The following is a 26,270-nucleotide window of genomic DNA, read 5'->3' as shown; positions in this document are numbered from 1 at the left end:
CTCTGTGTGTGTCTGTGTGTGTGTCTGTGTCTGTGTGTGTATCTGTGTGTGTCTGTGTGTGTGTGTGTGTCACTGTGTGTCACTGTGTGTGTGTGTGTGTGTCACTGTGTGTCACTGTGTGTGTGTGTGTCACTGTGTGTCACTGTGTGTGTGTCTGTGTGTGTGTGTCACTGTATCACTGTGTCACTGTGTGTGTGTCACTGTGTCACTGTGTGTGTGTCACTGTGTGTGTCACAGTGAGGTGTACCATGCTAAGAGAATGCAGCGTGTGGTGGCTGTGTCACTGTGTGTGTGTCACTGAGTGTGTGTCACTGTGTGTGTCACTGTGTGTGTCACAGTGTCACTGTGTGTGTCACTGTGTGTGTGTCACTGTGTGTGTGTGTCACTGTGTGTGTGTCACTGTGTGTGTGTCACTGTGTGTGTCACTGTGTGTGTCACTGTGTGTGTGTCACTGTGTGTGTGTCACTGTGTGTGTATCACTGTGTGTGTGTCACTGTGTGTGTGTCACTGTGTGTGTCACTGTGTGTGTGTCACTGTGTGTGTGTCACTGTGTGTGTGTCACTGTGTGTGTGTCACTGTGTGTGTGTCACTGTGTGTGTGTCACTGTGTGTGTGTCACTGTGTGTGTGTCTCTGTGTGTGTCACTGTGTGTGTGTGTCACTGTGTGTGTCACTGTGTCACTGTGTGTGTGTCACTGTGTGTGTATCACTGTGTGTGTGTCACTGTGTGTGTATCACTGTGTGTGTCACTGTGTGTGTCACTGTGTCACTGTGTGTGTGTCACTGTGTGTGTATCACTGTGTGTGTCACTGTGTGTGTCACTGTGTCACTGTGTGTGTGTCACTGTGTGTGTGTCACTGTGTGTGTCACTGTGTGTGTCACTGTGTGTGTCACTGTGTCACTGTGTGTGTGTCACTGTGTGTGTATCACTGTGTGTGTCACTGTGTGTGTCACTGTGTCACTGTGTGTGTGTCACTGTGTGTGTCACAGTGAGGTGTACCATGCTAAGAGAATGCAGCGTGTGGTGGCTGTGTGTGTCACTGTGTGTGTCACTGTGTGTGTGTGTCACTGTGTGTGTGTGTCACTGTGTGTGTGTGTCACTGTGTGTGTGTGTCACTGTGTGTGTGTGTCACTGTGTGTGTGTCACTGTGTGTGTGTCACTGTGTCACTGTGTGTGTGTCACTGTGTGTGTGTGTCACTGTGTGTGTGTCACTGTGTGTGTGTCACTGTGTGTGTGTGTCACTGTGTGTGTGTGTCACTGTGTGTGTGTGTCACTGTGTGTGTGTGTCACTGTGTGTGTGTGTCACTGTGTGTGTGTCTGTGTGTGTGTCACTGTGTGTGTGTCACTGTGTGTGTGTCACTATGTGTGTCACTGTGTGTGTGTCACTATGTGTGTCACTGTGTGTGTCACTGTGTGTGTGTGTCACTGTGTGTGTCACTGTGTGTGTGTGTCACTGTGTGTGTGTCACTGTGTGTGTGTCACTGTGTGTGTCACTGTGTGTGTCACTGTGTGTGTCACTGTGTGTGTCACAGTGAGGTGTACCATGCTAAGAGAATGCAGCGTGTGGTGGCTGTGTCACTGTGTGTGTCACTGTGTGTGTCACTGTGTGTGTCACTGTGTGTGTCACTGTGTGTGTCACTGTGTGTGTGTCACTGTGTGTGTGTGTGTCACTGTGTGTGTGTCACTGTGTGTGTGTGTGTGTCACTGTGTGTCACTGTGTGTGTCACTGTGTGTGTGTCACTGTGTGTGTCACTGTGTGTGTCACTGTGTGTGTCACTGTGTGTGTCACTGTGTCACTGTGTCACTGTGTGTGTGTCACTGTGTGTGTGTCACTGTGTGTGTCACTGTGTGTGTGTCACTGTGTGTGTGTCACTGTGTGTCACTGTGTGTGTGTCACTGTGTGTGTCACTGTGTGTGTGTCACTGTGTGTGTCACAGTGAGGTGTACCATGCTAAGAGAATGCAGCGTGTGGTGGCTGTGTCACTGTGTGTGTCACTGTGTGTGTGTGTGTCACTGTGTGTGTGTCACTGTGTGTGTGTGTCACTGTGTGTGTGTCACTGTGTGTGTGTCACTGTGTGTGTCACTGTGTGTGTCACTGTGTGTGTCACTGTGTGTGTCACTGTGTGTGTGTCACTGTGTGTGTGTCACTGTGTGTGTGTCACTGTGTGTGTGTCACTGTGTGTGTGTCACTGTGTGTGTGTCACTGTGTCACTGTGTGTGTGTCACTGTGTGTGTCACAGTGAGGTGTACCATGCTAAGAGAATGCAGCGTGTGGTGGCTGTGTCACTGTGTGTGTGTCACTGTGTGTGTGTCACTGTGTGTGTGTGTGTCACTGTGTGTGTCACTGTGTGTGTCACTGTGTGTGTCACTGTGTGTGTCACTGTGTGTGTGTCACTGTGTGTGTGTGTCACTGTGTGTGTGTGTCACTGTGTGTGTCACTGTGTGTGTCACAGTGAGGTGTACCATGCTAAGAGAATGCAGCGTGTGGTGGCTGTGTCACTGTGTGTGTGTCACTGTGTGTGTCACTGTGTGTGTCACTGTGTCACTGTGTGTGTGTCACTGTGTGTGTCACTGTGTGTGTGTCACTGTGTGTGTCACTGTGTGTGTGTGTCACTGTGTGTGTGTGTCACTGTGTGTGTGTGTCACTGTGTGTGTCACTGTGTGTGTGTGTCACTGTGTGTGTCACTGTGTGTGTCACTGTGTGTGTCACTGTGTGTGTCACAGTGAGGTGTACCATGCTAAGAGAATGCAGCATGTGGTGGCTGTGTCACTGTGTGTGTGTCACTGTGTGTGTGTCACTGTGTGTGTGTGTCACTGTGTGTGTGTGTCACTGTGTGTGTGTCACTGTGTGTGTCACTGTGTGTGTGTCACTGTGTGTGTGTGTGTCACTGTGTGTGTCACTGTGTGTGTCACTGTGTGTGTGTCACTGTGTGTCACTGTGTGTGTGTCACTGTGTGTGTCACAGTGTCACTGTGTGTGTGTCACTGTGTGTGTCACTGTGTGTGTGTCACTGTGTGTGTGTCACTGTGTGTGTCACTGTGTGTGTGTCACTGTGTGTGTCACTGTGTGTGTGTCACTGTGTGTGTGTCACTGTGTGTGTCACTGTGTGTGTGTCACTGTGTGTGTGTGTCACTGTGTGTGTCACTGTGTGTGTCACTGTGTGTGTGTCACTGTGTGTCACTGTGTGTGTCACTGTGTGTGTGTCACTGTGTGTGTGTCACTGTGTGTGTCACTGTGTGTGTATCACTGTGTGTGTATCACTGTGTGTGTGTCACTGTGTGTGTCACTGTGTCACTGTGTGTGTCACTGTGTGTGTGTCACTGTATCACTGTGTCACTGTGTGTGTCACTGTGTGTGTCACAGTGAGGTGTACCATGCTAAGAGAATGCAGCGTGTGGTGGCTGTGTCACTGTGTGTGTGTCACTGTGTGTGTCACTGTGTGTGTCACTGTGTGTGTCACTGTGTGTGTGTCACTGTGTGTGTCACTGTGTGTGTCACTGTGTCACTGTGTGTGTCACTGTGTGTGTGTCACTGTGTGTGTCACTGTGTGTGTCACTGTGTGTGTGTCACTGTGTCACTGTGTGTGTCACTGTGTGTGTGTCACTGTGTGTGTGTCACTGTGTGTGTCACTGTGTGTGTGTCACTGTGTCACTGTGTGTGTCACTGTGTGTGTCACAGTGAGGTGTACCATGCTAAGAGAATGCAGCGTGTGGTGGCTGTGTCACTGTGTGTGTGTCACTGTGTGTGTGTCACTGTGTGTGTGTGTGTCACTGTGTGTGTCACTGTGTGTGTCACTGTGTGTGTCACTGTGTGTGTCACTGTGTGTGTGTCACTGTGTGTGTGTGTCACTGTGTGTGTGTGTCACTGTGTGTGTCACTGTGTGTGTCACAGTGAGGTGTACCATGCTAAGAGAATGCAGCGTGTGGTGGCTGTGTCACTGTGTGTGTGTCACTGTGTGTGTCACTGTGTGTGTCACTGTGTCACTGTGTGTGTGTCACTGTGTGTGTCACTGTGTGTGTGTCACTGTGTGTGTCACTGTGTGTGTGTGTCACTGTGTGTGTGTGTCACTGTGTGTGTGTGTCACTGTGTGTGTCACTGTGTGTGTGTGTCACTGTGTGTGTCACTGTGTGTGTCACTGTGTGTGTCACTGTGTGTGTCACAGTGAGGTGTACCATGCTAAGAGAATGCAGCATGTGGTGGCTGTGTCACTGTGTGTGTCACTGTGTGTGTCACTGTGTGTGTGTCACTGTGTGTGTCACTGTGTGTGTCACTGTGTGTGTCACTGTGTGTGTCACTGTGTGTGTGTGTCACTGTGTGTGTGTCACTGTGTGTGTGTGTCACTGTGTGTGTGTCACTGTGTGTGTGTGTCACTGTGTGTGTGTGTCACTGTGTGTGTGTCACTGTGTGTGTCACTGTGTGTGTGTCACTGTGTGTGTGTGTGTCACTGTGTGTGTCACTGTGTGTGTCACTGTGTGTGTGTCACTGTGTGTCACTGTGTGTGTGTCACTGTGTGTGTCACAGTGTCACTGTGTGTGTGTCACTGTGTGTGTCACTGTGTGTGTGTCACTGTGTGTGTGTCACTGTGTGTGTCACTGTGTGTGTGTCACTGTGTGTGTCACTGTGTGTGTGTCACTGTGTGTGTGTCACTGTGTGTGTCACTGTGTGTGTGTCACTGTGTGTGTGTGTCACTGTGTGTGTCACTGTGTGTGTCACTGTGTGTGTGTCACTGTGTGTCACTGTGTGTGTCACTGTGTGTGTGTCACTGTGTGTGTGTCACTGTGTGTGTCACTGTGTGTGTATCACTGTGTGTGTATCACTGTGTGTGTGTCACTGTGTGTGTCACTGTGTCACTGTGTGTGTCACTGTGTGTGTGTCACTGTATCACTGTGTCACTGTGTGTGTCACTGTGTGTGTCACAGTGAGGTGTACCATGCTAAGAGAATGCAGCGTGTGGTGGCTGTGTCACTGTGTGTGTGTCACTGTGTGTGTCACTGTGTGTGTCACTGTGTGTGTCACTGTGTGTGTGTCACTGTGTGTGTCACTGTGTGTGTCACTGTGTCACTGTGTGTGTCACTGTGTGTGTGTCACTGTGTGTGTCACTGTGTGTGTCACTGTGTCACTGTGTGTGTCACTGTGTGTGTGTCACTGTGTGTGTCACTGTGTCACTGTGTGTGTCACTGTGTGTGTCTCTGTGTGTGTCACTGTGTGTGTCACTGTGTGTGTGTCACTGTGTGTGTGTCACTGTGTGTGTCACTGTGTCACTGTGTGTGTCACTGTGTGTGTGTGTGTCACTGTGTGTGTGTCACTGTGTGTGTGTCACTGTGTGTGTGTCACTGTGTGTGTGTCACTGTGTCACTGTGTGTGTCACTGTGTGTGTGTCACTGTGTGTGTGTGTCACTGTGTGTGTGTGTCACTGTGTGTGTGTCACTGTGTGTGTCACTGTGTGTGTGTCACTGTGTGTGTCACTGTGTGTGTCTCTGTGTGTGTCACTGTGTGTGTCACTGTGTGTGTGTCACTGTGTGTGTGTCACTGTGTGTGTGTCACTGTGTGTGTCACTGTGTCACTGTGTGTGTCACTGTGTGTGTGTGTGTCACTGTGTGTGTGTCACTGTGTGTGTGTGTCACTGTGTGTGTGTCACTGTGTGTGTCACTGTGTGTGTGTCACTGTGTGTGTCACAGTGAGGTGTACCATGCTAAGAGAATGCAGCATGTGGTAGCTGTTCGCTGGTCCCTGGACTCCAAATTTCTGCTCGGAGCCTCGGACGAGATGAACATTCGCGTGTGGAAGGCAGACGCCTCAGACAAGCTCGGAGTGGTAACACTCAGCTACTCACTCAGCTACTCACTCAGCCACTCACTCACTCAGCTACTCACTCAGATACTCACTCACTCAGCTACTCACTCAGCTACTCACTCAGCCACTCAACTACTCACTCACTCAGCTACTCACTCAGCTACTCACTCAGCTACTCAACTACTCACTTACTCAGCCACTCACTCAGCCACTCACTCACTCAGCTACTCACTCAGCTACTCACTCAGCTACTCACTCAGCCACTCACTCACTCAGCTACTCACTCAGCCACTCACTCAGATGCTCACTCACTCACCCACTCACTCACTCAGCCACTCAGCCACTCACTCAACCACTACTCACTCAGCTACTCACTCACCTACTCACTCAGCTACTCACTCAGCTACTCACTCAGCTACTCACTCAGATACTCACTCACTCAGCTACTCACTCAGCTACTCACTCAGCCACTCAACTACTCACTCACTCAGCTACTCACTCAGCTACTCACTCAGCTACTCAACTACTCACTTACTCAGCCACTCACTCAGCCACTCACTCACTCAGCTACTCACTCAGCTACTCACTCAGCTACTCACTCAGCCACTCACTCACTCAGCTACTCACTCAGCCACTCACTCAGATGCTCACTCACTCACCCACTCACTCACTCAGCCACTCAGCCACTCACTCAACCACTACTCACTCAGCTACTCACTCACCTACTCACTCAGCTACTCACTCAGCTACTCACTCAGCTACTCACTCAGCCACTCATTCAGCCACTCACTCAGCTACACACTCACTACTCACTCAGCTACTCACTCAGCTACTCACTCAGCTACTCACTCAGCCACTCACTCACTCAGCTACTCACTCAGCTACTCACTCACCTACTCACTCAGCTACTCACTCACTCAGCTACTCACTCAGCTACTCACTCACTCAGCTACTCACTCAGCTACTCACTCAGCTACTCACTCAGCTACTCACTCAGCTACTCACTCAGCCACTACTCACTCAGCTACTCACTCAGCCACTCACTCAGCTACTCACTCAGCTACTCACTCACTCAGCTACTCACTCAGCTACTCACTCAGCTACTCACTCACCTACTCACTCAGCTACTCACTCACTCAGCTACTCACTCAGCTACTCACTCACTCAGCTACTCACTCAGCTACTCACTCAGCTACTCACTCACTACTCACTCAGCTACTCACTCAACTACGCACTCAGCTACTCACTCAGCTACTCACTCACTCAGCCACTCACTCACTCAGCTACTCACTCAGCCACTCACTCACTCAGCCACTCACTCAGCCACTACTCACTCAGCTACTCACTCACTCAGCTACTCACTCACTACTCAGCCAGCTACTCACTCAGCTACTCACTCAGCTACTCACTCAGCTACTCACTCACTCAGCTACTCACTCACTCAGCTACTCACTCACTCAGCCACTCACTCAGCTTCTCATTCACCCAGCTACTCACTCACTACTCACTCACTCAGCTACTCACTCAGCTACTCACTCACTCAGCTACTCACTCACTCAGCTACTCACTCAGCTACTAACTCAGCTACTCACTCACTCAGCTAATCACTCAGCTACTCACTCACTCAGCTACTCACTCAGCTACTCACTCACTCAGCTACTCACTCAGCTACTCACTCACTCAGCTACTCACTCAGCTACTCACTCACTCAGCTACTCACTCAGCTACTCACTCACTCAGCTACTCACTCAGCTACTCACTCACTCAGCTACTCACTCAGCTACTCACTCACTCAGCTACTCACTCAGCTACTCACTCACTCAGCTACTCACTCAGCTACTCACTCACTCACCTACTCACTCAGCTACTCACTCAGCTAATCAATCACCTACTCACTCAGCTACTCACTCACCTACTCACTCACCTACTCACTTACTCACCCACTCACTCACTCACCTACTCACTCACCTACTCACTCACCTACTCCCTCACCTACTCACTCACCTACACACTCACCTACACACTCACTCAGCTACTCACTCAGCTACACACTCACCTACACACTCAGCTACTCATCAACTACTCACTCAGCTACTCACTCAGCTACTCATCAACTACTCACTCAGCTACTCACTCATTTAGCTACTCACCCAGCTACTCACTCAGCTACTCACTCACACAGCTACTCACTCACTCAGCCACTCACTCAGCTACTCACTCACTCAGCTACTCACTCAGCTACTCACTCACTCAGCTACTCACTCAGCTACTCACTCAGCTACTCGCTCAGCTACTCACCCAGCTACTCACTCAGCCACTCACTCAGCTACTCACTCACTCAGCTACTCACTCAGCCACTACTCACTCACTCAGCTACTCACTCAGCTACTCACTCACTCAGCTACTCACTCAGCTACTCACTCACCTACTCGCTCACCTACTCACTCACCTACTCGCTCACCTACTCACTCAGCTACTCACTCACCTACTCACTCAGCTACTCACTCACCTACTCGCTCACCTACTCACTCAGCTACTCACTCACCTACTCGCTCACCTACTCACTCAGCTACTCACTCACCTACTCACTCCGCTACTCATTCACCCAGCTACTCATTCACCCAGCTACTCACTCAGCTACTCACTCACTCAGCTACTCATTCACCCAGCTACTCACTCAGCTACCCACTCACTCAGCTACTCACTCAGCTATTCACTCAGCTACTCACTCAGCTACTCACTCAGCTACTCACTCAGCTACTCAATCAGCTACTCACTCAGCTACTCACTCAGCTACTCACTCAGCTACTCACTCACTCAGCTACTCACTCAGCTACTCACTCACTCAGCTACTCACTCAGCTACTCACTCAGCTACTCACTCACTACTCACTCAGCTACTCACTCACTACTCACTCAGCTACTCACTCAGCTACTCACTCACTCAGCCACTCACTCAGCTACTCACTCAGCCACTCACTCACTCAGCCACTCACTCAGCCACTACTCACTCAGCCACTACTCACTCAGCTACTCACTCACTCAGCTACTCACTCACTACTCAGCCAGCTACTCACTCAGCTACTCACTCAGCTACTCACTCAGCTACTCACTCAGCTACTCACTCACTCAGCTACTCACTCACTCAGCTACTCACTCACTCAGCCACTCACTCAGCTTCTCATTCACCCAGCTACTCACTCACTACTCACTCACTCAGCTACTCACTCAGCTACTCACTCACTCAGCTACTCACTCACTCAGCTACTCACTCAGCTACTAACTCAGCTACTCACTCACTCAGCTAATCACTCAGCTACTCACTCACTCAGCTACTCACTCAGCTACTCACTCACTCAGCTACTCACTCAGCTACTCACTCACTCAGCTACTCACTCAGCTACTCACTCACTCAGCTACTCACTCAGCTACTCACTCAGCTACTCACTCACTCAGCTACTCACTCAGCTACTCACTCACTCAGCTACTCACTCAGCTACTCACTCAGCTACTCACTCAGCTACTCACTCACTCAGCTACTCACTCAGCTACTCACTCACTCAGCTACTCACTCAGCTACTCACTCACTCAGCTACTCACTCACTCACCTACTCACTCAGCTACTCACTCAGCTAATCAATCACCTACTCACTCAGCTACTCACTCACCTACTCACTCACCTACTCACTTACTCACCCACTCACTCACCTACTCACTCACCTACTCACTCACCTACTCCCTCACCTACTCACTCACCTACACACTCACCTACACACTCACTCAGCTACTCACTCAGCTACACACTCACCTACACACTCAGCTACTCACTCAGCTATTCATCAACTACTCACTCAGCTACTCACTCAGCTACTCATCAACTACTCACTCAGCTACTCACTCATTTAGCTACTCACCCAGCTACTCACTCAGCTGCTCATTCACCCAGCTACTCACTCACACAGCTACTCACTCACTCAGCCACTCACTCAGCTACTCACTCACTCAGCTACTCACTCAGCTACTCACTCACTCAGCTACTCACTCAGCTACTCACTCAGCTACTCACCCAGCTACTCACTCAGCCACTCACTCAGCTACTCACTCACTCAGCTACTCACTCAGCCACTACTCACTCACTCAGCTACTCACTCAGCTACTCACTCACTCAGCTACTCACTCAGCTACTCACTCACCTACTCGCTCACCTACTCACTCACCTACTCGCTCACCTACTCACTCAGCTACTCACTCAGCTACTCACTCACCTACTCACTCAGCTACTCACTCACCTACTCGCTCACCTACTCACTCAGCTACTCACTCACCTACTCGCTCACCTACTCACTCAGCTACTCACTCACCTACTCACTCCGCTACTCATTCACCCAGCTACTCATTCACCCAGCTACTCACTCACTCAGCTACTCATTCACCCAGCTACTCACTCAGCTACTCACTCACTCAGCTACTCTCAGCTATTCACTCAGCTACTCACTCAGCTACTCACTCAGCTACTCACTCAGCTACTCACTCAGCTACTCACTCACTCAGCTACTCACTCAGCTACTCACTCAGCTACTCACTCAGCTACTCACTCACTCACTACTCACTCAGCTACTCACTCACTTCTCACTCAGCTACTCACTCAGCTACTCACTCACTCAGCCACTCACTCACTCAGCTACTCACTCAGCCACTCACTCACTCAGCCACTCACTCAGCCACTACTCACTCAGCCACTACTCACTCAGCTACTCACTCACTCAGCTACTCACTCACTACTCAGCCAGCTACTCACTCAGCTACTCACTCAGCTACTCACTCAGCTACTCACTCACTCAGCTACTCACTCACTCAGCTACTCACTCACTCAGCCACTCACTCAGCTTCTCATTCACCCAGCTACTCACTCACTACTCACTCACTCAGCTACTCACTCAGCTACTCACTCACTCAGCTACTCACTCACTCAGCTACTCACTCAGCTACTAACTCAGCTACTCACTCACTCAGCTAATCACTCAGCTACTCACTCACTCAGCTACTCACTCAGCTACTCACTCACTCAGCTACTCACTCAGCTACTCACTCACTCAGCTACTCACTCAGCTACTCACTCACTCAGCTACTCACTCAGCTACTCACTCACTCAGCTACTCACTCAGCTACTCACTCACTCAGCTACTCACTCAGCTACTCACTCACTCAGCTACTCACTCAGCTACTCACTCACTCAGCTACTCACTCAGCTACTCACTCACTCAGCCACTCACTCAGCCACTACTCACTCAGCCACTCAGCTACTCACTCACTCACCTACTCACTCAGCTACTCACTCAGCTAATCAATCACCTACTCACTCAGCTACTCACTCACCTACTCACTCACCTACTCACTCACCTACTCACTTACTCACCCACTCACTCACTCACCTACTCACTCACCTACTCACTCACCTACTCCCTCACCTACTCACTCACCTACACACTCACTCAGCTACTCACTCAGCTACTCATCAACTACTCACTCAGCTACTCACTCAGCTACTCATCAACTACTCACTCAGCTACTCACTCATTTAGCTACTCACCCAGCTACTCACTCAGCTGCTCATTCACCCAGCTACTCACTCACACAGCTACTCACTCACTCAGCCACTCACTCAGCTACTCACTCACTCAGCTACTCACTCAGCTACTCACTCACTCAGCTACTCACTCAGCTACTCACTCAGCTACTCACCCAGCTACTCACTCAGCCACTCACTCAGCTACTCACTCACTCAGCTACTCACTCAGCCACTACTCACTCACTCAGCTACTCACTCAGCTACTCACTCACTCAGCTACTCACTCAGCTACTCACTCACCTACTCGCTCACCTACTCACTCACCTACTCGCTCACCTACTCACTCAGCTACTCACTCACCTACTCACTCAGCTACTCACTCACCTACTCGCTCACCTACTCACTCAGCTACTCACTCACCTACTCGCTCACCTACTCACTCAGCTACTCACTCAGCTACTCACTCCGCTACTCATTCACCCAGCTACTCATTCACCCAGCTACTCACTCAGCTACTCACTCACTCAGCTACTCATTCACCCAGCTACTCACTCAGCTACTCACTCACTCAGCTACTCATTCACCCAGCTACTCATTCACCCAGCTACTCACTCAGCTACTCACTCACCCAGCTACTCATTCACCCAGCTACTCACTCAGCTACTCACTCACTCAGCTACTCATTCACCCAGCTACTCATTCACCCAGCTACTCACTCAGATACTCACTCACCTACTCACTCCGCTACTCATTCACCCAGCTACTCATCACCCAGCTACTCACTCAGCTACTCACTCACTCAGCTACTCATTCACCCAGCTACTCATTCACCCAGCTACTCACTCAGCTACTCACTCACCCAGCTACTCATTCACCCAGCTACTCACCCAGCTACTCACTCACTCAGCTACTCATTCACCCAGCTACTCATTCACCCAGCTACTCACTCAGCTACTCACTCACCTACTCACTCCGCTACTCATTCACCCAGCTACTCATTCACCCAGCTACTCACTCAGCTACTCATTCACCCAGCTACTCATTCACCCAGCTACTCACTCAGCTACTCACTCACCTACTCACTCCGCTACTCATTCACCCAGCTACTCATTCACCCAGCTACTCACTCAGCTACTCACTCACCCAGCTACTCATTCACCCAGCTACTCACTCAGCTACTCACTCACCTACTCACTCCGCTACTCATTCACCCAGCTACTCATTCACCCAGCTACTCACTCAGCTACTCATTCACCCAGCTACTCACTCAGCTACTCACTCACTCAGCTACTCATTCACCCAGCTACTCATTCACCCAGCTACTCACTCAGCTACTCACTCACCTACTCACTCCGCTACTCATTCACCCAGCTACTCATTCACCCAGCTACTCACTCAGCTACTCATTCACCCAGCTACTCATTCACCCAGCTACTCACTCAGCTACTCACTCACCTACTCACTCCGCTACTCATTCACCCAGCTACTCATTCACCCAGCTACTCACTCAGCTACTCATTCACCCAGCTACTCACTCAGCTACTCACTCACTCAGCTACTCATTCACCCAGCTACTCATTCACCCAGCTACTCACTCAGCTACTCACTCACCTACTCACTCCGCTACTCATTCACCCAGCTTCTCATTCACCCAGCTACTCACTCAGCTACTCATTCACCCAGCTTCTCATTCACCCAGCTACTCACTCAGCTACTCATTCACCCAGCTACTTATTCACCCAGCTACTCACTCAGCTACTCACTCACCTACTCACTCCGCTACTCATTCACCCAGCTTCTCATTCACCCAGCTACTCACTCAGCTACTCATTCACCCAGCTACTCATTCACCCAGCTACTCACTCAGCTACTCACTCACCTACTCACTCCGCTACTCATTCACCCAGCTACTCATTCACCCAGCTACTCACTCAGCTACTCACTCACTCAGCTACTCATTCACCCAGCTACTTATTCACCCAGCTACTCACTCAGCTACTCACTCACCTACTCACTCCGCTACTCATTCACCCAGCTTCTCATTCACCCAGCTACTCACTCAGCTACTCATTCACCCAGCTACTCATTCACCCAGCTACTCACTCAGCTACTCACTCACCTACTCACTCCGCTACTCATTCACCCAGCTACTCATTCACCCAGCTACTCACTCAGCTACTCATTCACCCAGCTACTCATTCACCCAGCTACTCACTCAGCTACTCACTCACCCAGCTACTCACTCACTCACTCAGCTACTCACTCAGCTACTCACTCACTCAGCTACTCACTCACCCAGCTACTCATTCACCCAGCTACTCACTCAGCTACTCACTCACTCAGCTACTCATTCACCCAGCTACTCATTCACCCAGCTACTCACTCAGCTACTCACTCACCCAGCTACTCACTCACTCACTCAGCTACTCACTCAGCTACTCACTCACTCAGCTACTCACTCACTCAGCTACTCACTCACTCAGCTACTCACTCACTCAGCTACTCACTCAGCCACTCACTCAGCTACTCACTCACTCAGCTACTCACTCAGCCACTACTCACTCACTCAGCTACTCACTCAGCTACTCACTCACTCAGCTACTCACTCAGCTACTCACTCACCTACTCGCTCACCTACTCACTCACCTACTCGCTCACCTACTCACTCAGCTACTCACTCACCTACTCACTCAGCTACTCACTCACCTACTCGCTCACCTACTCACTCAGCTACTCACTCACCTACTCGCTCACCTACTCACTCAGCTACTCACTCACCTACTCACTCCGCTACTCATTCACCCAGCTACTCATTCACCCAGCTACTCACTCAGCTACTCACTCACTCAGCTACTCATTCACCCAGCTACTCACTCAGCTACTCACTCACTCAGCTACTCATTCACCCAGCTACTCATTCACCCAGCTACTCACTCAGCTACTCACTCACCCAGCTACTCATTCACCCAGCTACTCACTCAGCTACTCACTCACTCAGCTACTCATTCACCCAGCTACTCATTCACCCAGCTACTCACTCAGATACTCACTCACCTACTCACTCCGCTACTCATTCACCCAGCTACTCATCACCCAGCTACTCACTCAGCTACTCACTCACTCAGCTACTCATTCACCCAGCTACTCATTCACCCAGCTACTCACTCAGCTACTCACTCACCCAGCTACTCATTCACCCAGCTACTCACCCAGCTACTCACTCACTCAGCTACTCATTCACCCAGCTACTCATTCACCCAGCTACTCACTCAGCTACTCACTCACCTACTCACTCCGCTACTCATTCACCCAGCTACTCATTCACCCAGCTACTCACTCAGCTACTCATTCACCCAGCTACTCATTCACCCAGCTACTCACTCAGCTACTCACTCACCTACTCACTCCGCTACTCATTCACCCAGCTACTCATTCACCCAGCTACTCACTCAGCTACTCACTCACCCAGCTACTCATTCACCCAGCTACTCACTCAGCTACTCACTCACCTACTCACTCCGCTACTCATTCACCCAGCTACTCATTCACCCAGCTACTCACTCAGCTACTCATTCACCCAGCTACTCACTCAGCTACTCACTCACTCAGCTACTCATTCACCCAGCTACTCATTCACCCAGCTACTCACTCAGCTACTCACTCACCTACTCACTCCGCTACTCATTCACCCAGCTACTCATTCACCCAGCTACTCACTCAGCTACTCATTCACCCAGCTACTCATTCACCCAGCTACTCACTCAGCTACTCACTCACCTACTCACTCCGCTACTCATTCACCCAGCTACTCATTCACCCAGCTACTCACTCAGCTACTCATTCACCCAGCTACTCACTCAGCTACTCACTCACTCAGCTACTCATTCACCCAGCTACTCATTCACCCAGCTACTCACTCAGCTACTCACTCACCTACTCACTCCGCTACTCATTCACCCAGCTTCTCATTCACCCAGCTACTCACTCAGCTACTCATTCACCCAGCTTCTCATTCACCCAGCTACTCACTCAGCTACTCATTCACCCAGCTACTTATTCACCCAGCTACTCACTCAGCTACTCACTCACCTACTCACTCCGCTACTCATTCACCCAGCTTCTCATTCACCCAGCTACTCACTCAGCTACTCATTCACCCAGCTACTCATTCACCCAGCTACTCACTCAGCTACTCACTCACCTACTCACTCCGCTACTCATTCACCCAGCTACTCATTCACCCAGCTACTCACTCAGCTACTCACTCACTCAGCTACTCATTCACCCAGCTACTTATTCACCCAGCTACTCACTCAGCTACTCACTCACCTACTCACTCCGCTACTCATTGACCCAGCTTCTCATTCACCCAGCTACTCACTCAGCTACTCATTCACCCAGCTACTCATTCACCCAGCTACTCACTCAGCTACTCACTCACCTACTCACTCCGCTACTCATTCACCCAGCTACTCATTCACCCAGCTACTCACTCAGCTACTCATTCACCCAGCTACTCATTCACCCAGCTACTCACTCAGCTACTCACTCACCCAGCTACTCACTCACTCACTCAGCTACTCACTCAGCTACTCACTCACTCAGCTACTCACTCACCCAGCTACTCATTCACCCAGCTACTCACTCAGCTACTCACTCACTCAGCTACTCATTCACCCAGCTACTCATTCACCCAGCTACTCACTCAGCTACTCACTCACCCAGCTACTCACTCACTCACTCAGCTACTCACTCAGCTACTCACTCACTCAGCTACTCACTCACCCAGCTACTCATTCACCCAGCTACTCATTCACCCAGCTACTCACTCACTCAGCTACTCATTCACCCAGCTACTCATTCACCCAGCTACTCACTCAGCTACTCACTCACCTACTCACTTAGCTACTCACTCACTCACCCACTCACTCAGCTACTCACTCACTCAGCTACTCACTCACCTACTCACTCAGCCACTCACTCAGCTACTCACTCACCTACTCACTCACCTACTCACTCAGCTACTCACTCAGCTACTCACTCACCTACTCACTCACTCACCTACTCACTCACTCACCTACTCACTCACCCAGCTACTCACTTACTCAGCTGTTCACTCAGCTACTCACTCACCTACTCACTCACCTACTCACTCAGCTACTCACTCACCTACTCACTCAGCTACTCATTCACCCAGCTACTCACTCAACTACTCACTCACTCACCTACTCACTCACTCACCCACTCACTCAGCTACTCACTCACTCACTCACCCACTCACTCAGCTACTCACTCACTCACCTACTCACTCAGCTACTCACTCAGCTACTCACTCACTCACCTACTCACTCAGCTACTCACTCACCTACTCACTCAGCTACTCATTCACCCAGCTACTCACTCAACTACTCACTCACTCACCTACTCACTCACTCACCCACTCACTCAGCTACTCACTCACTCACCCACTCACTCAGCTACTCACTCACTCACCTACTCACTCAGCTACTCACTCACCTACTCACTCAGCTACTCATTCACCCAGCTACTCACTCAACTACTCACTCACTCACCTACTCACTCACTCACCCACTCACTCAGCTACTCACTCACTCACTCACCCACTCACTCAGCTACTCACTCAGCTACTCACTCACTCACCTACTCACTCAGCTACTCACTCAACTATTCACTCACCCAGCTACTCACTCACCTACTCATTCACCTACTCACATCACCCTGAACGTCTTCCGAACGTCGCCCGAACGTCTCCCGAACGTCTCCCGAACGTCTCCCGAACGTCTCCCGAACGTCTCCCGAACGTCTCCCGAACGTCTCCCGAACGTCTCCCGAACGTCTCCCGAACGTCTCCCGAACGTCTCCCGAACGTCTCCCGAACGTCTCCCGAACGTCTCCCGAACGTCTCCCGAACGTCGCGATGTCCGCTCCACTCAGGTGTCCCACCGTGAGCGGGCGGCCATGGACTACGGCAGGTCTCTGCGGCAACGTTTCGCCGCCTTCCCCATGCTCAGGCGCATCGCTCGACACCGCCACTTGCCACAGACGCTGCACAGCGCCACGCGGGAGGGTCACGTGATGCGCGAGGCCCGCAGGCACAGGTGGGACAGAGACACAGAGACACAGAGAGAGACACAGAGAGAGACACACAGAGAGACACAGAGACACAGAGAGAGATAGAGACACACAGAGACACACACAGAGATACACACAGAGAGAGACACACAGAGAGATACACACAGAGATAGAGACACAGAGAGAGACACACACAGAGACACAGAGATAGAGACACACACAGAGACACACAGAGATAGAGATACACAGAGAGAGAGACACACAGAGATAGAGACACAGAGAGAGACACACACAGAGACAGAGACACACAGAGAGAGAGACACACAGAGATAGAGACACACAGCGCCACGCGGGAGGCCCGCAGGCACAGGTGGGACAGAGACACAGAGACAGAGACAGAGAGAGACACACAGAGACACACAGAGACACAGAGAGAGACACACACAGAGAGAGAGACACACAGAGACACACAGAGACACACACACACACACAGAGAGACAGAGAGAGACACAGAGACACACACACACAGAGACACACACACATACACACACACACACAGACACACACACAGAGAGATACACACACAGAGATAGAGACACACACAGACACAGTACACACAGAGACACAGACACACAGAGACACACAGAGACACACAGACACACACATACACACACACACACAGACACACACACAGACACACACACACACAGACACACACAGAGACAGAGACACACACACACAGAGACAGAGACACACAGACACACATACACAGACACACACACAGAGACACACACAGAGACACACACACACAGACACACACACACAGACACACACACACAGACACACACACAGAGACACACACAGAGACACACACACAGACACACAGACACACACACAGACACAGACACACACAGAGACACACACACACACAGACACACACAGAGACAGAGACACACACACACACACAGACACACACAGAGACACACAGACACACACACACACAGAGACACACACAGAGACACACACACACAGACACACACAGAGACAGAGACACACACACACAGACACACACACACAGACACACACAGAGACACACAGACACACACACACAGAGACACAGAGACACAGAGACAGAGACACCGCCACTTGCCACAGACGCTGCACAGCGCCACGCGGGAGGGTCACGTGATGCGGGAGGCCCGCAGGCACAGGTGGGACAGAGACACAGACACAGAGACACACACAGAGACACAGAGACACAGAGAGAGACAGAGAGAGACACAGACAGAGAGAGAGAGACACAGAGACAGAGACAGAGAGAGAGAGACACACAGAGAGAGAGACACACACAGAGAGAGACACAGAGAGACACACAGAGAGACACACACAGAGAGACACACACAGAGAGAGACACAGAGAGAGACACAGAGAGAGACACAGAGACAGAGAGAGACACACAGAGAGAGACACACAGAGAGAGACACAGAGAGAGAGACACAGAGAGACACAGAGACACACAGAGAGAGACACAGAGAGACACACAGACAGTACACAGAGACACAGACCCCACGCCCGGCCGCCTTTGTCTCTCCCCCAGTGTTAGCGATGTTCAATACACCACTACCACCACCACCACCACTCACCCACCACTCACCCACTCACTCACTCACCCACTCACCTACTCACTCACTCACTCACCCACTCACCCTGTATGTGTACTGTATGTACTGTATGCACTGTATGTACTGTACGTGTGTCTCGCCAACAGGGAGAGAAATCTTCGTACCCACAGCCGCCCCGACTCCATCCCACACCTCCCGGAGCGCAAGAAACACATTGTGGCTACCGTGGACTAGGGGATAGCAGCACACATACAGTACATACAGTACACGTACAGTACACACACAGCGCACACACAGTACACATAGAGTACACACAGTGCATACAGTACACATACAGTACACATACAGTGCACATACAGTACACACACAGCGCACACACAGTACACAGAGTACACACAGTGCATACAGTACACATACAGTGCACATACAGTACACACACAGCGCACACACAGTACACATAGAGTACACACAGTGCATACAGTACACATAAGTACACATACAGTACACATACAGTACACACAGTACACGCACAGTGCGCACACAGCACACATACAGTGCATACATTTCCATACAGTACATACAGTGCATATACAGTACACACACGGTACACACACAGTATAGACAGTACACACAGTGCGCATACAGTACACATACAGTACGCACAGTTCATACAGTACACGCACAGTGCACACACATGTACATACAGTACACACACTGCACGCACAGTGCACATACAGTACATACAGTGCGCGTACAGTATATACGGTTCACACAGTACACACATTACATATACAGTACATACAGTAAACACACCGTGCATGCGATGTACATACAGTGCATGCAGTGCAGTGCGTACAGTGCGCAGCGCGTACAGTACATAGGTGCACATACAGTACGCACAGTGCATACAGTGCGCATACTGTGCGCATACAGTACACACACACACAGTGCACACACACAGTACACAAACAGTACACACACAGTACACACACACAGTACACACACACACACACAGTACACACACAGTACACACACACACAGTACACACACACACAGTACACACACACAGTACACACACACAGTACACACACAGTACACACACACACACAGTACACACACACAGTACACACAGTACACACACAGTATACACAGTACACACACAGTACACACACAGTACACACACAGTACACACACACACAGTACACACACACACAGTACACACAGTACACACAGCACAGAGGCAGCTGCCACTGGGGGTGCCCCTTGGCTCTTGTTGTTGCTGTCAAATACAGAAACCTGCACCCTTTAACACGTGTCTGGTGGGTGAGTGGGTGGGTGGGTGGGTGAGTGGGTGGCTGGGTGAGTGAGTGGGTGGGTGAGTGGGTGGGTGAGTGGGTGGGTTGGTGGGTGAGTGGGTGAGTGAGTTGGTGGGTGAGTGGGTGAGTGGGTGGGTGAGTGGGTGAGTGAGTGGGTGGGTGGCTGGGTGAGTGGGTGGCTGGGTGAGTGGGTGGGTGGGTGAGTGGGTGGGTGGGTGGGTGAGTGGGTGAGTGGGTGGGTGAGTGGGTGGGTGGGTGGGTGAGTGGGTGGGTGGGTGGGTGAGTGGGTGGGTGGGTGGGTGAGTGGGTGGGTGAGTGGGTGGGTGGGTGGGTGAGTGGGTGGGTGGGTGGGTGAGTGGGTGGGTGGGTGGGTGAGTGGGTGGGTGAGTGGGTGGGTGAGTGGGTGGGTGGGTGAGTGGGTGGGTGGGTGGGTGAGTGGGTGGGTGAGTGGGTGGGTGAGTGGGTGGGTGGGTGAGTGGGTGGGTGGGTGGGTGAGTGGGTGGGTGGGTGAGTGGGTGGGTGGGTGAGTGGGTGAGTGGGTGGGTGGGTGAGTGGGTGGGTGGGTGGGTGAGTGGGTGAGTGGGTGAGTGGGTGGGTGGGTGAGTGGGTGAGTGGGTGGGTGGGTGAGTGGGTGGGTGAGTGGGTGAGTGGGTGGGTGAGTGAGTGGGTGGGTGAGTGAGTGGGTGGGTGGGTGGGTGAGTGGGTGGGTGGGTGGGTGAGTGGGTGGGTGGGTGGGTGAGTGGGTGGGTGGGTGGGTGGGTGAGTGGGTGGGTGGGTGGGTGAGTGGGTGGGTGGGTGGGTGAGTGGGTGGGTGGGTGGGTGAGTGGGTGGGTGGGTGGGTGAGTGGGTGGGTGAGTGGGTGAGTGAGTGGGTGGGTGGGTGGGTGGCTGGGTGTGAACCCACCAACAGACACGGACACTACAGAACAACTTCTGAATGTAATTTATTGGAGTGTAAATTTAACAAACCTAATATTTACAGGAAGATATGTAGCATGCAGACATCCATAACATCAACATAATCATCATCACCACCACCATCATCACCATCATCACCATTACCACCACCATCATCACCATCACCACCATCATCATCATCGCCACCATCATCATCACCACCACCACCATCATCACCATCATCACCACCATCATCACCACCACCATCACCACCATCATCACCATCATCACCACCATCATCACCACCACCACCATCATCACCATCATCACCATCATCACCACCATCATCACCATCATCACCACCATCATCATCACCACCATCATCACCATCATGTCCACCACGCTATCTATCCCAGTGTGAGACCACCAGTAGTAATACCACTCATCACCACGAGTAGTTTGAGTATCTGTGTCACAGCACTTGCCCCTACAGCCCTGCTACAGGCTACCTGGGGGAGCTTTGTCTGTGTCACAGCACTTGCCCCTACAGCCCTGCTACAGGCTACCTGGGGGAGCTGTGTCTGTGTCCCAGCACTTGCCCCTACATCCCTGCTAGAGGCTACCTGGGGGAGCTTTGTCTGTATGTGTGACAGCACTTGCCCCTACAGCCCTGCTACAGGCTACCTGGGGGAGCTTTGTCTGTGTGACAGCCACTTGCCCCTGCAGCCCTTTTAGAGGCTACCTGGGGGAGCTTTGTCTGTGTCTGTGTCACAGCACTTGCCCCTACAGCCCTGCTACAGGCTACCTGGGAGAGCTTTGTCTGTGTGTGACAGCACTTGCCCCTACAGCCCTGCTACAGGCTACCTGGGGGAGCTTTGTCTGTGGTGCTAATAGCTTACATGGTGAGTGAGTGAGTGGGTGAGTGAGTGAGTGGATGAGTGGATGAGTGAGTGAGTGGATGAGTGAGTGAGTGGGTGGGTGAGTGAGTGGGTGAGTGGCTGGGTGAGTGAGTGGGTGAGTGAGTGGGTGGGTGAGTGAGTGGGTGGGTGAGTGAGTGAGTGGGTGAGTGAGCGAGTGAGTGGGTGGGTGAGTGGCTGGGTGGGTGAGTGAGTGGGTGGGTGAGTGAGTGGGTGGGTGGTTGGGTGAGTGGGTGGGTGAGTGGGTGGGTGGGTGGGTGAGTGGGTGAGTGGGTGAGCGGGTGAGTGGGTGGGTGAGTGGGTGGGTGGGTGAGTGGGTGGGTGAGTGGGTGAGTGGGTGAGTGGGTGGGTGGGTGGGTGGGTGAGTGGGTGGGTGGGTGAGTGGGTGGGTGGGTGGGTGAGTGGGTGGGTGGGTGAGTGGGTGAGTGGGTGGGTGGGTGGGTGAGTGGGTGAGTGGGTGGGTGAGTGGGTGGGTGGGTGGGTGAGTGGGTGGGTGGGTGAGTGGGTGGGTGGGTGGGTGAGTGGGTGGGTGGGTGAGTGGGTGAGTGGGTGGGTGAGTGGGTGGGTGGGTGGGTGGGTGAGTGGGTGGGTGAGTGGGTGGGTGGGTGAGTGGGTGGGTGGGTGGGTGAGTGGGTGGGTGGGTGAGTGGGTGGGTGGGTGGGTGAGTGGGTGGGTGGGTGGGTGAGTGGGTGGGTGGGTGAGTGGGTGGGTGGGTGAGTGGGTGGGTGGGTGGGTGAGTGGGTGGGTGGGTGGGTGAGTGGGTGGGTGAGTGGGTGGGTGGGTGAGTGGGTGGGTGGGTGAGTGGGTGGGTGGGTGGGTGAGTGGGTGGCTGGGTGGGTGAGTGGGTGGCTGGGTGGGTGAGTGGGTGGCTGGGTGGGTGAGTGGGTGGCTGGGTGGGTGAGTGGGTGGGTGGGTGGGTGAGTGGGTGGGTGGGTGGGTGAGTGGGTGGGTGGGTGGGTGAGTGGGTGGGTGGGTGGGTGAGTGGGTGGGTGGGTGGGTGAGTGGGTGGGTGGGTGGGTGAGTGGGTGGGTGGGTGGGTGGGTGAGTGGGTGGGTGGGTGGGTGGGTGAGTGGGTGGGTGAGTGGGTGGGTGGGTGGGTGAGTGGGTGGGTGGGTGGGTGGGTGGGTGAGTGGGTGGGTGGGTGAGTGGGTGGGTGGGTGGGTGAGTGGGTGGGTGGGTGGGTGGGTGGGTGAGTGGGTGGGTGAGTGGGTGGGTGGGTGGGTGGGTGGGTGAGTGGGTGGGTGGGTGAGTGGGTGGGTGAGTGGGTGGGTGGGTGGGTGAGTGGGTGGGTGGGTGGGTGGGTGAGTGGGTGGGTGGGTGAGTGGGTGGGTGGGTGGGTGAGTGGGTGGGTGGGTGGGTGAGTGGGTGGGTGGGTGGGTGAGTGGGTGGGTGAGTGGGTGGGTGGGTGAGTGGGTGGGTGAGTGGGTGGGTGGGTGAGTGGGTGGGTGGGTGGGTGGGTGGGTGGGTGAGTGGGTGGGTGGGTGGGTGGGTGGGTGGGTGGGTGGGTGAGTGGGTGGGTGGGTGGGGTGGGTGGGTGGGTGGGTGGGTGGGTGGGTGAGTGGGTGGGTGGGTGGGTGAGTGGGTGGGATGGGTGGGTGAGTGGGTGGGGGGTGGGTGAGTGGGTGGGTGGGGGGTGAGTGGGTGGGTGGTGGGGGTGGGTGAGTGGGGGGTGGGTGGGTGAGTGGGTGGGTGGGTGGGTGAGTGGGTGGGTGGGTGGGTGAGTGGGTGGGTGGGTGGGTGGTGGTGTGGGTGGGTGAGTGGGGGGGTGGGTGGGTGGGTGAGTGGGTGGGTGGGTGGGTGGGTGGGTGAGTGGGTGGGTGGGTGGGTGAGTGGGTGGGTGGGTGAGTGGGTGGGTGGGTGAGTGGGTGGGTGGGTGTGAACCCACCAACAGACACGGACACTACAGAACCTTCTGAATGTAATTATTGGAGTGTAAATTTAACAAACCTAATATTTACAGGAAGATATGTAGCATGCAGACATCCATAACATCAACATCACCATCATCACCATCATCATCACCACCACCATCACCACCATCATCACCACCATCACCATCATCGCCACCATCACCACCACAATCACCACCATCATCACCACCATCACCATCATCGCCATCACCACCACCATCAACATCATCATCATCACCACCATCATCATCATCACCATCATCATCACCACCATCATCATCATCACCATCATCACCATCATCATCACCACCACCATCACCATCATCACCACCATCACCATCATCGCCACCATCACCACCACAATCACCACCATCATCACCACCATCACCATCATCGCCATCACCACCACCATCAACATCATCATCATCACCACCATCATCATCATCACCATCACCATCATCATCACCACCATCATCATCATCACCACCATCATCATCATCATCATCACCACCATCACCATCATCACCACCATCATCATCACCACCATCATCATCACCACCATCATCATCATCAACATCATCACCACCATCATCACCATCATCACCACCACCATCATCACCATCATCATGATCACCACCATCACCACCATCATCATCACCATCATCACCAACATCATCATCATCACCACCATCACCATTATCATCACCACCACCACCATCATGTCCACCACGCTATCTATCCCAGTGTGAGACCACCAGTAGTAATACCACTCATCATCACGAGTAGTTTGAGTGTCTGTGTCACAGCACTTGCCCCTACAGCCCTGCTAGAGGCTACCTGGGGGAGCTTTGTCTGTGTCACAGCACTTGTCCCTACAGCCCTGCTACAGGCTACCTGGGGGAGCTTTGTGTGTGTGTGTGACAGCACTTGCCCCTACAGCCCTGCTAGAGGCTACCTGGGGGAGCTTTGTGTCTGTGTCACAGCACTTGCCCCTACAGCCCTGCTAGAGGCTACCTGGGGGAGCTTTGTCTGTATGTGTACATGGTGAGTGAGCGAGTGAGTGGGCGAGTGAGTGAGTGGATGAGTGAGTGAGTGGATGAGTGAGTGAGTGGGTGGGTGAGTGAGTGAGTGGGTGAGTGAGTGGGTGAGTGAGTGAGTGAGTGGGTGAGTGAGCGGGTGAGTGAGTGGGTGGTGAGTGAGTGAGTGGGTGAGTGAGCGGGTGAGTGAGTGAGTGGTTGAGTGAGTGAGTGGTTGAGTGGGTGAGTGAGCGGGTGAGTGAACGGGTGAGTGAGTGAGTGGATGAGTGTGTGTGTGAGTGAGTGAGTGGCTGAGTGAGTGAGTGGTTGCGTGAGTGAGTGAGTGGATGAGTGAGTGAGTGGGTGGGTCAGTGAGTGAGTGAGTGTGTGAGCGAGTGAGTGAGCGGGTGAGTGAGCGAGTGAGCGGGTGAGTGAGTGGGTGAGTGAACGGGTGAGTGGGTGAGTGAGTGGGTGAGTGAGTGGGTGAGTGAGTGGGTGAGTGAGCGGGTGAGTGAGCGGGTGAGTGAGCGAGTGAGTGTTGAGTGAGTGTTGAGTGAGTGTTGAGTGAGTGGCTGAGTGAGCGAGTGAGTGGGCGAGTGAGTGAGCGGGTGAGTGAGCGGGTGAGTGAGCGGGTGAGTGAGCGGGTGAGTGAGCGGGTGAGTGGGCGGGTGAGTGAGTGAGTGGGTGGGTCAGTGAGTGAGTGAGTGTTGAGTGAGTGTTGAGTGAGTGAGTGAGCGGGTGAGTGAGCGGGTGAGTGAGCGGGTGAGTGAGCGGCTAAGTGGGTGAGTGAGTGAGCGGGTGAGTGAGTGGTTGAGTGAGTGAGTGGTTGAGTGGGTGAGTGAGCGGGTGAGTGAGTGGGTGAGTGAACGGGTGAGTGAGTGGGTGTGTGTGTGAGTGAGTGAGTGGCTGAGTGAGTGAGTGGGTGAGTGAGTGAGCGGGTGAGTGAGCGGGTGAGTGAGCGGGTGAGTGAGCGGGTGAGTGAGCGGGTGAGTGAGCGGGTGAGTGAGCGGGTGAGTGGGCGGGTGAGTGAGTGAGCGGGTGAGTGAGCGGGTGAGTGAGTGAGCGGGTGAGTGAGCGGGTGAGTGAGCGGGTGAGTGAGCGGGTGAGTGGGCGGGTGAGTGAGTGAGCGGGTGAGTGAGC

At 52.8% G+C, this 26,270-nt stretch overlaps 1 protein-coding gene across 2 annotated transcripts in view; it reads left to right on the top strand.

The window, feature by feature from the left end:
* Positions 1-20,384, top strand: part of LOC142907370 (DDB1- and CUL4-associated factor 13-like) — a 55,557-nt gene extending 35,173 nt beyond the window's left edge. Inside the window, exons 9-11 of one of the 2 annotated variants that reach the window (XM_076056846.1) lie at positions 5,678-5,813; positions 17,316-17,479; positions 19,222-20,384. In XM_076056846.1, the coding sequence (XP_075912961.1) occupies positions 5,678-5,813; positions 17,316-17,479; positions 19,222-19,309 (388 nt within the window). In that variant the 3' untranslated portion in view covers positions 19,310-20,384. Of the gene's footprint in view, positions 1-2,723; positions 4,423-5,677; positions 5,814-17,315; positions 17,480-19,221 lie in introns of those variants that run through there. The other variant, XM_076056845.1, reaches the window with a different exon arrangement.
* Positions 20,385-26,270: the final 5,886 nt, after the last annotated feature.

The sequence above is a fragment of the Petromyzon marinus genome, chromosome 78 (assembly GCF_048934315.1).
Source record: "Petromyzon marinus isolate PM22_M1 ecotype Great Lakes invasive population chromosome 78, UKy_Petmar_22M1.pri1.0, whole genome shotgun sequence".
Classification (NCBI taxonomy): domain Eukaryota; kingdom Metazoa; phylum Chordata; class Hyperoartia; order Petromyzontiformes; family Petromyzontidae; genus Petromyzon; species Petromyzon marinus.
Note: the sequence above shows the minus strand (reverse complement) of the source record. Positions and strands in the feature narration are given on the sequence as shown.